The 14,790-nt window shown below is 43.8% G+C and overlaps 1 protein-coding gene across 1 annotated transcript in view; it reads right to left on the reverse strand.

Annotated features, from left to right (window-relative positions):
• Positions 1-14,790, reverse strand: part of cacng2a (calcium channel, voltage-dependent, gamma subunit 2a) — a 61,900-nt gene that overhangs the window by 11,671 nt on the left and 35,439 nt on the right. Inside the window, exon 2 of the mRNA XM_065964660.1 lies at positions 8,689-8,772. Within this exon, the coding sequence (XP_065820732.1) occupies positions 8,689-8,772 (84 nt within the window). The remainder of the gene's footprint in view (positions 1-8,688; positions 8,773-14,790) is intronic.

Genomic DNA, 14,790 nt, shown 5'->3' on the forward strand with positions numbered 1-14,790 from the left:
TTCTCTCTCCCTTCTCTTAACCTCTGTCCTGTTTTACTTTCTTTTTTTTGCTTTCTCTCCCCCTCTCTTTTTTTATTTTGTCTCAACCTCCCTTTTCCTCTCTGTCTTTAACTTTTCTCTCCCTCTGTCTTCTACTTTCTCTCTCTCTTGTTTTCTCCCCAACTCATCACTCTATTTTACTCTCTTTCTCTCCCTGTCGTTTACTCTCTCTTCTCCTCTCTCTCTCTGTCTTTTGTCCTTCCCCTCTTCTTCCCCACATCTTCCTGTCATTCTCTCTCTCTCTCCATCTCTTCTTTTACTTTGTCTTAACCTCTCTCTTTCTCCTTGTCGTTTACTCTCTCTCTCCTGCTCGTTTTTGATTTCTCTTTTTCTCTCTGTCTTAACTTTCTCTCTCTCTCTCTCTCTCTCTCTCTCTCTGTCTTTTACATTCACTCTCTCTCTCTTTCATTGACAGGGTTGAGAGGAAATTAGCATTGGCTCTTAATCAGCCTCCCCCAGCTCAGAATGTGCTGATGTGCAGGACAGGGTCATGCTAATCAGGTGCCTCAGCTCCCGGGCACATTGATTTAATACTACAAACGCTTATTAATCCGCTCCACACCTCCTCCTCCTCCTCCTCCTCTTCTTCCTCTTGTTCATCTATACTGAGTCCTTGCATCGTCCTCAGCTTGTTGCCCCATCAACCCCCCCCCCCCCCCCCCCTTTTCAATCAAACATCTCTGAAAACTCACAGTGGGAGTGGCCTACGACTGCGTTACAACACACAGTGTGAAACTATTTGCGTAAACAAAGGAAATTAGCTTGTGGGGGCTAAATTCAAAATGTGCAGGAATGCTTACGCAGCGTTCGGCTTGCATCAGAAAGCTTATGCGTCTTGACAACGCAGCTCGCCGGCAGAATGCAATTTGACTTGAATTGATGAGAAAATAAATGTAAGTCTCACTCACTTGGCATTTATAAACCGCGACCAGAGTGAAAGCTGGGCTGCTTAGATTTGACAATTTAGATTACTTTGGGAACTCATTACAGTCTAATCTGTGGGCCCATTGTTTGAATTCACACTCAATTTTGTGTCTTTTTAAATTAGTTTTGCCACTATTTACTATGTGCAACTTATTTTTCTAATTATCTTCAGTTGTTATCAACTTATTATGAACATGGATGATCCCTACACACAAACACAGAACCAGAGTTCATTAGTCCTCCTGCTGGATACTGCTCACTCATATGACCGAGACATCTCATAACACACACACACACACACACACACACACACACACACACACACACACACACACACACACACACACACACAGAGGGGTCAGTAGAACACAGATAAAGATCTCCCCCTCCTCACTCTGAAATCACTTCACATGGCAGGCACACAATTAAAGTTTCCTCCACAGAACACATTTCATTAACTGTAATCGCCCTTCACTCCGCTGATGACTTCCCCCAACACATTAGAGTCCACTGCTCGTGTGACATCTCCGCGCCGCAGCTTAACATGACCAACATCATGTCAGTGGGGAAGAAGACTCCACTCTGAGCTGCCTCAACTTGATCTTCCTTTACGCCAATATACAGTCATGTGGAAGATACACGCAGAAGAGCACTCGTCCCACTTCATGTTCTTGTTCCCTTATTTATAATGTGCCCATACAACTACGATCAATGTGAATAAAATATGTTGAAAAAAATGTATAAATATATGTTCCCCTGAACTTGACACGTCGACAAAGACAAAAATGTTTAAAAAAATATGCATTTACAACTACTGTACAACTTATTGAACGTGTTAATTGACTTAAAGGAAGAATGTGTGACTTTTTGATCCAGTAGATGTCGCCCTTGAGCACCAGCATTAAACCAAAACTGCTGTTTGCCTCCGCTCTCCTCCAGCAGCACACCTCCGACCCCTCTCCACTCGCGGGTACTCTGGCGAGCTCCCACAGTCAAGAGACATGCTGGTTAGGTTCATTGGTCACTCTAAATTGCCCGTAGGTTAAGCATGATTTTTTTACTCTGTCTACATGTCAGCCATGGGATTGACTGGTGACCAGTCCAAAAGCTTACCCCCTTCTCTCGTCCAATGACAAGCTGGGATCAACTCCAGCCCCCCCTGCGACCATGAACAGGGCAAGCAGCATAGATAATGGATGGATTGAATCTCATGAAGTCTTACACTTCATCTACTTTGTTGGCATACCTCTATACTTGATGCCCTTTCAATGCTATCACATAGTCTGCAACAGAGAATGACAAACATGACTCTGTAGCACTACTAGAGCTTCATCACATGGACACATTGTCGCTTAGGGAAATAAGAAGACAAACATGAGTTTAAATCAGTTATAGATTGAATTGATTGCTCCAATGATTTTTTTTTTACAGAGTGGACGAACCAAAGAGTAGATTGAAACAAAGTTCCTTTCTGGCTTTTCCTGCAAAATCTGATGTCAGTGGAGGTATAACTTTACAGCATTTGACCTCGAGATATGCACACAAAGCACATTTCTATGACATATCTCACACTGAAGTCAACTACCGAGCTTCAGATTGTGTTTTATCTTCATGTTACAGCAGCTGGAGGTCATTTCGCTTTTGATCGTGTTTGGATAAGTGTTCCTTCTGGCTTTGACAGTGAAAACATTTTTCTTATACAGTGATGTGTTTTGCACCAAAAAGCCAGCAGACAGTCAAACCTGACTCTTTGATGCTTTTTATTTGGATATCAAAAATGACACATGTATTTAATGTGCAGTTTTCTCTCTCAGCGGTGGGAATTTTCAGGTTGACGAATAACTATGTGCTTGTGAAAGTGATCAGGGAGGGTGCAGATGCTGTCTCTTAATGGTGCCACTGTGACAGCCTAACACCATAGCTTGTGCTGTATTCTAATCTCGCTTTTATATGAGGACACACTCTCTCACCTCTGTGTTTTACAAGCTGTGCTGTCTCTATATTCCCTGTTAATAAGATATAAAGTTAGAGCGCTAGCACTCACACGGTCAACCAGGACAAAAATGATTGGTTTTAAATTTATTGTCTCATGTCTGTGCGCTGTGTTTTATGTATCAGTCAATGGCTTCCTTGTTTTTTTTTGCCGTTGGGACTGCTAGAGAAGTACAGTACAACCAATGTCACTGTGAATGACTTGGACGCCCGCTAAAGCAAACACAGGATGTCCACATCTTTACCTTGTAAATCAACAATATTTATTCTCTGAAAACCCATCCTCAGATCACGTCAAAGCCCCCCAGTGAGGCTGACCCCCCTCAACCACACACACCCTTTTACACAAACTGGTGCTGGATCCTCTGTACTGGTTGACAAGCCACCCCCCGCTTCGCTGCGCTACAAGCTGCTGCGTGTCATGCCCCAGACCCATTGATTTTATTGGGCAACACCAAAGCCAGATCAGGCCATCGTCCAGTCTGCAGTGAGGCCCCAGGGCGGCACAGGCTGTGACAGGCCTGCCCTTCTGTCATCAATGTCAGTGAGTACTGTCAGATTAACACATGCAAACACCGGGGGCACAGATTAACGCTGGCTCTGGGGAAAGTTCAGGAGAAAGTTAATTGAAGGGGTCAAAATGGCCCCAACACTTATTTCTGCATTTTACCTTTTTCAGATTTTTTCTTCCTGTTAATTGACTTTTGACTCGTTCACATGCTGAATGTACTTGCCTTTGAGCCATTGTAAATGAATCATGGGAGCCCAATGATGTGGCCTAATTCAATTCTGCACTAATTCTGGCTTTGTGTGAGTCTGCAGTTAATTCATGCAGAGTAATAATTAATAAAATGCTCTTGAATCTTTTCTTCTTATTGATCTTAAAGAGGCAATGTGTGATGGGATTTGAAAAGAGCAACTCAAATAGAGGTATAATATATAATAATATGACGCCGAAGCTTGGTAAACTGCTTGGAAAATACAAATAAACGTTTACGTCCTGATGATTTATGTACCGCATCCGTCTTGCAGCTTTGTTTGGTTGTATCAACCAACCCCCAAGAGAAATAGCTTGCCTTTATGCTGCTACATGTATCACAATGTTCATCAAATATACTCTCCAACTCTGTATTTATGCTTACAACACAAGCAAACACACAGCCTGAAGCAGAACAACGTCAGAACAGCGGCATAAAAGGAATTTAGACTTCTAACATGACAAGATCATTCTGTATGCAGATGATACATTCCCTTATCTACAAAACTCTCTCTTATCACTAAGAGAAACAAACATACAGAATAACTCTACAATATCATTGACCTGTCTATCACTCCAAATGTACAGCATACAGTCAGTCTCTATGCAGATGATACATTCCTATTTCTGTGAGATTTAAATCTTCACTAAAAGAGTTAAACTTTTGGTATCATACCCAAACATTTTCGAATAATCTTTTGCTCAAAATACAGCAAGAGATCAGTCTGAATGCAAATGATGAATTACTTTTTCTACAAAACTATCACTTGTATAATGTACTGAATCATACTCCAATTACTACTGTATTAACTGAAAAAAATCTTTCATCCTTCCATTTTAAAGCAACAGTCTGGATGTGACAGCCCATACACCAACGATCCCTTTATGCACGGGTCATATCATGTATTTAAGCATTAATGTTTCCCTCAGGCTGTCAGAGCTGATCAGTCTCAACTTCAACCCACTATTCAAAGCAATAATTGATGACCTCCACTGCTGGATGAACCTTCCACTCATCAGAATACGGGCAGAATAGGAAATGTAAGAATGATAGTCCTTACAAATCCAATTTATTTTAATCAATCAGTCTTCACAAAATCTACCAGGAATTACATTTGCTGCTTTTCAAAAAGACAAAGGAAGACTCAGCAGTATTATGGATCCAACCCAACCAATCAAATAACACATTGATAATAAATATAGAGCAGGGGTCTCCAACATACCGGTAGCTCACAAGCTATACCGGTAGCTTGCAGCAGGGTTTTCAGTAGCTCACCAGAGATTGTTCACAAAATCAGACGATAATAAATTCTCCTTAAAAGTCTCTTCCCACTTCAATTCAGTAAAATACACAGATTTCACCCCCCTACCAACAAAAAATAATAGGATAGGCCCATCAACTGTCAATAAAAAGGTTAATGCGCCTGTCAAGTTTGTAAACATCAGAACCTATCCAATCGCACAAATGTAGCAGCAGATTTCAACCCCATCTAGTACAATCTGAGGCCCTAAAAAGCATCCCTTCTCTCAAGCACATTTCATAGTAATGATAATTTTCTGGTAAAAAGAAATCTTGCAGGGGCAACAACCACTGCACCACTCCATGTACGGGGGCTGTGATTTCTCCTTATTGGCGGCCCGGGTTCGGATCCGCCCCTGTGTCTCCTTTCACTCATGTCCTTTCCCACTCTGTCTCGCTCCCTGTCCACTGTCCTAGCTCCCCAATTAAGGCACACAGGAAAAAAATTGCAAAAAAAAGAAGTAAAAACTGACCATCGTAATATCTAAAAAGTCTAAATCGTTAAGATAATATATCCTCACATAATACAAAAGAAATACTGATTACACCGTCAATAATGAGGCATTAATTGATAGATAAAAAAAACACTGATATCAAAACAGAAGAAAATACCAACAACGCTCTCCTGTGACTAACACAATTTCCTTCACCAGTCAGACCCACACATCCCTCCTTCCCTGACATCATCGTCCTCTCTTTATTGCACTGAATTGATGTCTTTCAGTATTACATTATTGGCTTGCATAACTGGGCGTTTTCTTCCCCCCTTTCTTCTCTCTCAGCTGCTTAGCGCCCAGTAGAGCAGTGGATGATGGGAGCTCCGACACGGCATGATCTAAAAACCCACTGGCGCTTTAGTGTGCCTCAGCTGGCTTATATAACCCCGTGTGGCTGTGCAAACTGCCTTGCTATTGGGAGAGCTGAGGACTCACGGAAGAGACACACACATACAAGCACACAGAAGCTACTGATATGTGTTGAGTTTTTGTGTGTGTGTGTGGATGTCAGCATAAGGACAGCAGATCAGTGTGTGTTTGAAGCGGGGGAGCATGTTTTAGCAGAATATAGTCAGATTTGTGTGTTTTCTGCTCAGCAACTGCAGCACCAAATATCTCCTCGCCATGCTGTTTGATGACATCACCGGCGTGTCCCCTCGACTTTGGACCAGAGAGCCCCCCCGATGATGTCATTTCCGCCAGGGCCTTCACCTGAAATGACATCATTTTATTGCATAACTCTCTCCCTCTCCTGCATGTGAGAGCGGAGGCAGCTTTTCTCTGTCTTCGGCCACCCAGAGGCGCCGTGAAACTCCTCATTATGGAAATACCAGGTGTGTGTCCGTAAAATCGGACTAGGCAGATGTAAAAAAAAAAAAAAATACTTCACAGGAGACATCCGCTAAGTTGCTGTGCATTCTATGACCTCTTCATGCACCCGGGAAACAGCTTGAAGTGCTGAATCGTCATCAAAGATCACAAATAGGTGGTGTAACACCAATGACATGAAATATTACGAGGGTGAGGAGAGGCAGAGTGTGAGAGACAGCAATCGAGAGAGCCCTGACCTATATAAGAAGGAGGCTGAAATATTTATGGATGTGAGTGTCCTAATTGGCAAGCCACTGGGAGCACTGCGGCCTTCTCCTCCAATCACAGCCCAGGAAGAGGTTAACACACACACACCAAAACGCACACATGCACGCGCAAAGACGGTCGTCCGCAGCTCAAGAGCTAAAACCCGGCTTCCAACTTGCGACCCTGTCATCCCCAGACCGACAGACCCCCCTTCCTCAGAAGACTGATCTGACTTCACCACGGCCCCGGCATCGTTAGAATCATTACCAGAGCGGTTATCATAACGGTCCTCTCTGGCACATATGGACGGGAACAACCGCTCAGAGCGCTAAGTCAAACACAGCCTAATTGGCGGGGCTTAATCTCCAGCACTGGCACGCACTGCTCGGCTCTGTGAGAGGCCTCAATTACTGTCCCCACTGATGGAGACGAGGAGACTCACTTTCTGACTTCCAGTTTCAAATCACTGCGGGCTGTAGCAGTGCTGGGTGGGTGGGGGGGGGGGGGGTTCAATAGAGACTTGGGACACTGGTTCAGCTCGTGTGGTACAACAGTGTTAGCAAAGACAAAAATGTCATGAGTCATGACCAGATTCAGGCACAGTGTTTAAAAAAAACTTAGCAATTTGAAATATTGTGCAATAATAAGTCAGTGGAAAATAATTACTTTGTTTTTACATTAAAGGGAATGCGAAGATTGATCTTTTTAAATTGTGTTATCGTGCCCTTGAGCAACTCCAAAGCGAGCCCAACTTCGTCATTTATTGTCTATTTAACATGTGTTGGTATAGAGAGTGAGACATTACGGGTTTAAAATGCAGACAGCCCACGATAGGAGTTTTTAACAACATATTCATCAGCTGGCTTAATAATGGACCTTCCAACTCTCAGCAAGACAAGACATTTGTGAATGCTTAGAAGCGGCTAACATTACCAAGCCATCTGAGAACACCCAACATATACAGTAATTAATACAACTTTAGAGATAATTAATGCCAATTTCTCCATTTCATGCTAACATGCCAGACTTAACTTAAAACAACCCAGCATCAAACTCTTCAAAAGACAGCTAATGACCCAATCCAACAGTCAATGGAGCGCCCCTGGAATTAGTAAATGAACTGTAATGACGGATTTTCTAATTATAATCTTTACACTACTTGCCACACTGAAAAAAAAAGAAATCAATCCCCCATTGCCCTGTAGTTGAACATTATGAAACACACAGTTTGTTTCAGACAAACGTCTTTCAATTCAAGTCGCGTAATGAACATTTGTTACATGTGTCTTTTCAGTATGGATATGATCTGCCAACCAATAGCTTTCTAATGCAGGGATGCTCGACAAGAAAGTTGTCCCCAACAGATTGCCTTACAGCAAGAAGACATCCAAATTGGCAGATAATTAAAAAGATGCTTACTGATTGGACCACAGCAGCAAAACGAGAAGAACTGCAACATTAAAATGAAATCAGTGTATTTTGCATTTTTGAAGTTGTGTTCAGGAAAAACAGAAGCGAAAACTCACCAATTTTGATTCATTCTACCCAGAATTGTCAAGTGTTTAGATTTTGAACACAAGCACAAGTCTGTAACTCACAAAATAAACGTCTTAAATACTTGAATTGGCCAATAAGAAGAGAGTATTGAGCTAATGGTACTAACAGTACATCATGAGCTCTGAGTCATTGTTGTGATTTTTAGGATTAGCAGGCAAATGAGTTCGACAAGCATCTCCGTCTTGCCTGCACAAAGGGAAAGGGAGCAGAAATCAATGGGCTGTGTTTACAGGGTACACAGCCGACTGTAACACTGCACGTTATGTTACACACAGCCGAGCGGCAAAGAAACAGACGAGCTTGCTTGGCACGGCTCAGCCTGGCCGGCCTCGCGCTAAAAGCAGGCAGAGACACCAGCGACACGCGGGCCAAGATCAGATACTGGCACGGCGCTCGTGTCTGAGACGGTGCAAAAAAAAAAAGTGGAACAAATATCAAAAAAATGTTCAGAGTAGGCATGAAGGGAACTTTGGAAGGGCAAGCTGTAATCTAATGTGCAAAAGGGAATTCTGGGTTAGAAAAATGAGCCAAGATATACTACTCACGTAAGAAGTACTCAGACGGGTCCGCTTCGTAATGTGTGTCCTCGGGAAAATGGTCTATCTGTTTGCACATTCCTTTGAAGTTTCCTGTTGGGAAAAACAGAAACACAGATCAGTAGAGTTCATACAAGAAGAAACCGACAAGACACACAACTGTTCTGCAAAACTCAACCTTCTAACTAGTAGGTTCTTTCATTGTCAGTAGTAGGGTTGTCATGGTAACAGAACACTGTCCAACCCCTGAACCTCGCAATACTATGGATCCTTAAAACAATATAGGTTGTATCGTTTTACATTGGAAGTTACTAACATTGTGACAAACTAAGTCGGCACAACTTGTGTCAGAGCAGCTCATCTCAGTAGAACCTTTTTCCTACAAACGCCCGGTCATGGCTCTCTCACATTGACCATAAGACGCCCCCCCAAAAAGGAGACCCGAGCAGCAGCCGGGTGGTTCGAGCCGGAGCCGCTCCGACTGCTGCACGCAGAGAAGCTCATCTCTTTATCCTGACACCTCTATGTACAGCTCCTCTGTCCATCCAGGAAGCTCCTCTGTCCCAACCCTTCCTTCTCCCTCCTGCCTGCTCTCCTCTCTATTCACGGCCTCTCAGCGGAGTTTTAGCATTGATGAGGTCACTAAAGTTGGGGTGGCAGGGGAGGAGCGCATAAGGCGGCCATTACCGCGACCCGCTGTTGCAGCCAGGAGGCAGATGCCGGGGCGTTTGATTGGACCAGATTAGCGTTTCATTAACTTCTTCATCTTCTCTCCCTCCAGTGTCCCTCTAATTAGGTGAACAGGTGTTGGTTACCATGACGCCAGGTGTTGCCGAGGAGGTTTTGGCATGGAGGCATGATGGGCACGGCGGGGCGCAGTTATTACTTTGTGAGAGGTGGAACCCCCCTGGTGACGACGACTCGAACATCGGAGAGTTTCACTCTGCAAAAACAGAGCCATCAAAGCGTCCTCGATCTGCTCTCCCACCTGTGACGATGTTTGTGCGAGGGCGACCTGCGCGCCCGCAACCCATAGTCACCGGTTCAGAGACTTAGCTCAACATGGAGGTTTAAAGAAGAAAAAGACAGTTGTTTGGATGTCACTGTTTTAACAGCCAAAGGATAAAGGTTGGCACACAAATATCGTCAGGAAGAAGCTGACTTAACTCAATTTCATCAATTCAGTCCAGATCAAATCAAAGAAATATGTCACGTCAGGCACAAATGAAGCTGCAGAGCCTATAACATCAATAGACTTGTAAAATCTAACAGTTTTATTCCATGCTTACATTGTAAAGAAAAATGCATATGGGACCTTACAAGTAATGTTCGCTAAGTCAATCAACTGCCAGGTTCTGCATATATGGCATAAGGCCAGTTTCTTTTTTTTACATCTTCTGAAGAAGTCAAACAGGCCAACATTTGTTCCAGATTTCTTTTGGGGCTTTTTGTGCCTTTTTTTTTAGAGACAGAACAGAGGATAGAGTCAGAAATCACGAAGAGAGAGAGAGTGGGGAAAGGAGCCCGAGCCGCCCGCTTGAAGGACCACAGCCTTCACACTGTACATGGTGCGTGCTCACTAACCACTAGGCTACCGGCGCCCTGTGAACACGTTTCTGTGACTCAGTGAAAATGCATTGGTAAAATTGAAATGAGTCAAATAAAGATCTTTGTGTGAGCTATCTTTTGTCTTTGTGTATTCAATGATAGAGTTACATCACTTTGGTTTAGCACCACTAACCCAGACGAGCCGTCCTTTTTTAAATATGTAACCACTTTTTCCTTAAAGTTTTAGTGAAGGTTGTACGGAGAAACGGAGAGAAATTTTGAGCAAACACAAATCCACAGAGTTCTGGAGCAGGGGAGGGAAGTTTTAGTGGTTTATCAGGGCTACTGTTGGTAGGTACAGTCCAATGTACTGACAGTGTGTGTGTGTGTGTGTGTGTGTGTGTGTGTGTGTGTGTGTGTGTGTGCGCGCGCTCACTCTGCTCTCCCTCTGTTCAGCTTCGGTCAATAATCAAAAAAACCCTGATCGATTTCCATCAACAGGTTCTGTAGCAGTTTGGAGAGAGAGGGCGAGATAAAGACAGAAAAAGCAGGGACAGAGACGACGTAATTGGAAGGACGAGGAGAGATAAATATAGGAAGGGCAGGGAACAGAGAGGTTTTGAAGGACAGAGAGAGGACGATGGAGTGGGAGGTGGAATACATCAAGTTGGAGTGTCACAGTTTAGGTCTCAGTAATTGCTGAGCCATGAAAAAGCCCTCCAGAGTTTAACAGACGTGCACAGTTTTGAACTGGAGATTAGAATTGGACTTGTTTCCGATCAGCTGGACGGGAAATCTCTGTTCGCTTTAGCGGGCTACCATAAAGCTAAAGGGACCTAAATGGTCAGAAAGAGAACTCAAGTGCCAAAATATTGTTTCATCGTTAAAGGTCATACAAAAGTACAGAATTTGACCCATCGTATCATTTCACTGCATCAACAACAGACAAGAGAACGGATAGCGAAAATATGAAGGAAAATCAGGCTTTGGTTCGACATAAGAGCAGAGTGGGATTTACTGGCAACAACTTCACCGACTATCAAGGTGCATGGAGAGTGAAAGGCTTTGAAGAGGTCAAAAAGCTCCAGCAACACTCGTAGTATGAAGATCAACTTCACCCTGACGACCCCGATGAAGGCCAACGAGCCCAAACACGTCGGTCTGATTTGTTCATAAAGTCGATCTTCATACTACAAGTGTTGCTGGAGCTTTTTGACCTCTTTGGTTCAAGATAAAACAGCAATGTATGAAAAACACATTTCAGCTAATGTTAACGTTTCCTTACACATTATTACACAACATTATTACCAGGTTAGTTTGTATACAGAGCGTAGTAGTAGCAGAGCTAGGATGTATGCTAATGAAAGCTATTTGTAGCCTGACTATTGCCAGTTCAAGGCGAGGTATTTACGCCTCTTTTACACCTCATCTCGTTTTGTTAAAACAGAGGCAGAACAGCTGGGTGAAGTCGATTGCCCCTGACCTTTCATCAATGGTAGCACCAGAGGCAAAACAAGGGGGGGGGGGGGGGGGGGGGGGCGGCAGAACAGAAGCAATGTGTAACGTCAGAGTCGGGTGAGTGTGTACGCATGTCTGATTGTTTGTGTATGTAAAGCTCCCACTGTGTGTTATAGTGCCACCCCCCCCCCCCCCTTCCGCAATGCCTAAAGCAATGTGAGATCACACACTGGGGCATCAATATCATGCTGTTGTGGATGGAGTGCGTAAGTTAAAGAGGCGTGATGATGCCACAACTTCATTGCTCTGTTGGGCTGATGTTTGAAGTCGGCTGATGCTTTATGAATTAGCATAAATTGTTTAATCGTGAAATGTGGCCTCATGTCCCTTTTGCATTTGCACAATCTACTGCTAATAAACCCCTAAGAGGTCAGATGATTTATAAGAATCTAATAAAACCTCTCAGATATTCTACAAAGGTAGGGACTCGAACAAAGAAAATCTAATAATCAGATTCTGTTTGTCAGAATCCTGACGTTCTTTAGACTTATAGCCTGGAATTCTGTTTTAGGACATTATAACAGCATTTAAAGATTCACAATGTGAGCCTCATGCCAAAAAAACGAACAAACTCTGAAGCTCAGGTGGAGATGATCGACAGCTAGCACGCCAACTTTCAGATGTGAATTGTAGGTGTAACCCCCCCACAGCCTCCCACAACGACTCCCACAGGCTGCTGCTGCTGGAGTAAACAATGTGTTCCTCTTCTGTTTTCCCACTTAAATAAGTTGCATTTCTAGCAGAGAAGAAGGAAGAGGAGCAGAGAGGCACACTTGGGCCGCCTCTCAGAGCGCATCTCACTGAGAGATGACTTGTGTTTACATACGACTACATGGCACACTCCCAGTGGAGCTGTCTGAGAAAACCAGCAGCGGCAGCAGCAATCCGCAGAGCACCACGTGTGTGTGTCTTAACAGCGTTATCAAGTGGGTGTAAGATTTGGTTTTGCAGCTGGGCGTCCCATCCGCAGTAGTTTGTGCGATTTGTAATAGCAGCTGTGGAGAGTAGCCTATTGGGGAAACTGCTTCAATTAGCGTGCTGAAAGATTTATGTGAGACTTAACCACTCCAAAAAGTCCTTTTCTTGTAAGACATGTAAACTCAGCGGGCTGCTAAATGTTTCAGAATGGCATTTTCAAATTTCGCAGACCTCCCTGTGTCTGTGTGAGCGCAGGGCCGAGGGCCACCGCCAAGACGTCGGTCGTCCCTGCAGGTCAACATCCACATGCATGTGCTAAATATGATCTCACATTGCTCTGGACAAGATGCCAGATTAACCTGACACAGCCTACACACAACTTTAACTCACTTTTCTAGATCATAATAATGCCATATCGTGCCGCTCCCATGAGATGCTTTAAGTTGACTGTGCTTGTTTACACCCGGGTAATAGAGCGGGGAGAGCAGGCCCACATAAAGCTGTTTGTTAGCATCTCCTGACGTTGTTTCTTCCTCTTTAGATCCTTGCTTGTGTTCTACTTACTCTCAGTTGTACATCACTTTGGACAAAAGTAAATGAATTTTAGAATTCTTATGCTCTCTGTTAACATCCACAGAATAATTACTGGAAACAACAACAATCCACCAGCTAGAAACCTTCATGCTGGAAATGGAAAGTGATTATACAAAGGCAGGACATTCCTCTTCTGTTGTATACTGTGTAAGTTTTCTATTTCTCTTGGAGAAATATGGCCAGCTTAATGCTTGGCTTAGTCACCCAACACAAAGAGGTTACACCAACACCATTTCCCCCCCTGACGCTATTTGACAACAAGACAGACAGGCAGGCTTTGCCACCCCTGTAAGAAGAAAGCTAAATGTATAGAAACGCCATTGGGAAAGCTAGCAACCTATACAATTAAAAAAAAAGGTAAAAGATATAAAATTGGTCTTGGTCTCTATAGAATATGTGACTGCTGTCAGAAGTCATCCACTCAGAACAGATATAACAGAGAGGTTTTGGGCATTTCTCTTCAGGGCAAGCATTACGATGTAAAGAATTAACTTACAAGGTTAAAACAATGTTCTTGCAGGACGGTGAGTCAGGTTTATTTGTGGAGACTTTAATCACTCTAACAGTCTCAAAGGGCTCTGGATGGAAAAATAAAACCCTCCAAACATCACACCCTCATTGAGAACATGGTTTTGGTTTTGAGTTGAAATCAAGACGGTAACTAAAGTCTCATCAAAAGCCTGACTCAACATCAAGGGGAAATTATTTTGAAGAGAAAGGAGCAGGTTATCTGAGATCTCATGCTGGGATCAAACCCCCGTCTGACCCCTGTGATGGGGTCGGGTGATGTAGGGGCTTTGTGAGTGGGAAGAGTGGGAATGAGCTATGGGCTAACCCAATGCCCCAACCCCCCATGTCCCCTCCTGTCCTCTGGAGCCATAAAGCACTTCATTACCACACTGCCCAGAGAGACATGGAAGCACTCAGGAGTGGAGTGCGGTGGAGAGGAGGGAGGGGGGGGGGGGGGGGGGGGGCGATGGGGGTGAATGGAGGTAGATTTATAGCTGCCCACCACAGTGAGGCTCTGGGTCTTCTCCTGAGGGACGTGGGGTTTATTTGGTCAGAGTCTCGCCTATTTTCAGAACCCAAAACACACCACCATGAGGCCTCCTAGGCCCGCTATGTTGCTGTGTCTTTCCACATATAGGTGCAGAGGTCTGGAGCGGCTCCAGCTGAGGCTCAGCTCTGCTTACAGTGGAAGCGTTCCAAGGTTTAGGTGATGACTGGTTAAAAGGGGTCTATGATGCAGCTGAGAAGGGTTTTTTTTTTTTAGATATTTTGCCACCACAAACACGACCACTTTCCCCTGGAACATGAAGAGAAAACTTACTTTTGATCTCTTGCAATTTCTTTATTTCTCACTCGATTTTTTTTCTTTGCTTATTGATCGGTAGTATGGAGTATTCATTATGTCTACATGTCTACAAGTTAGGGAAGACTGATATATCGCTTGATATGTGCAATCCTCACATTGCAGGATACGTGATGTAAGTGATACGATCTGAAAGGTGTCATGCTGCCTGTTTTTGTGGC

The sequence above is a fragment of the Labrus bergylta genome, chromosome 16 (assembly GCF_963930695.1).
Source record: "Labrus bergylta chromosome 16, fLabBer1.1, whole genome shotgun sequence".
Classification (NCBI taxonomy): Eukaryota; Metazoa; Chordata; class Actinopteri; order Labriformes; family Labridae; genus Labrus; species Labrus bergylta.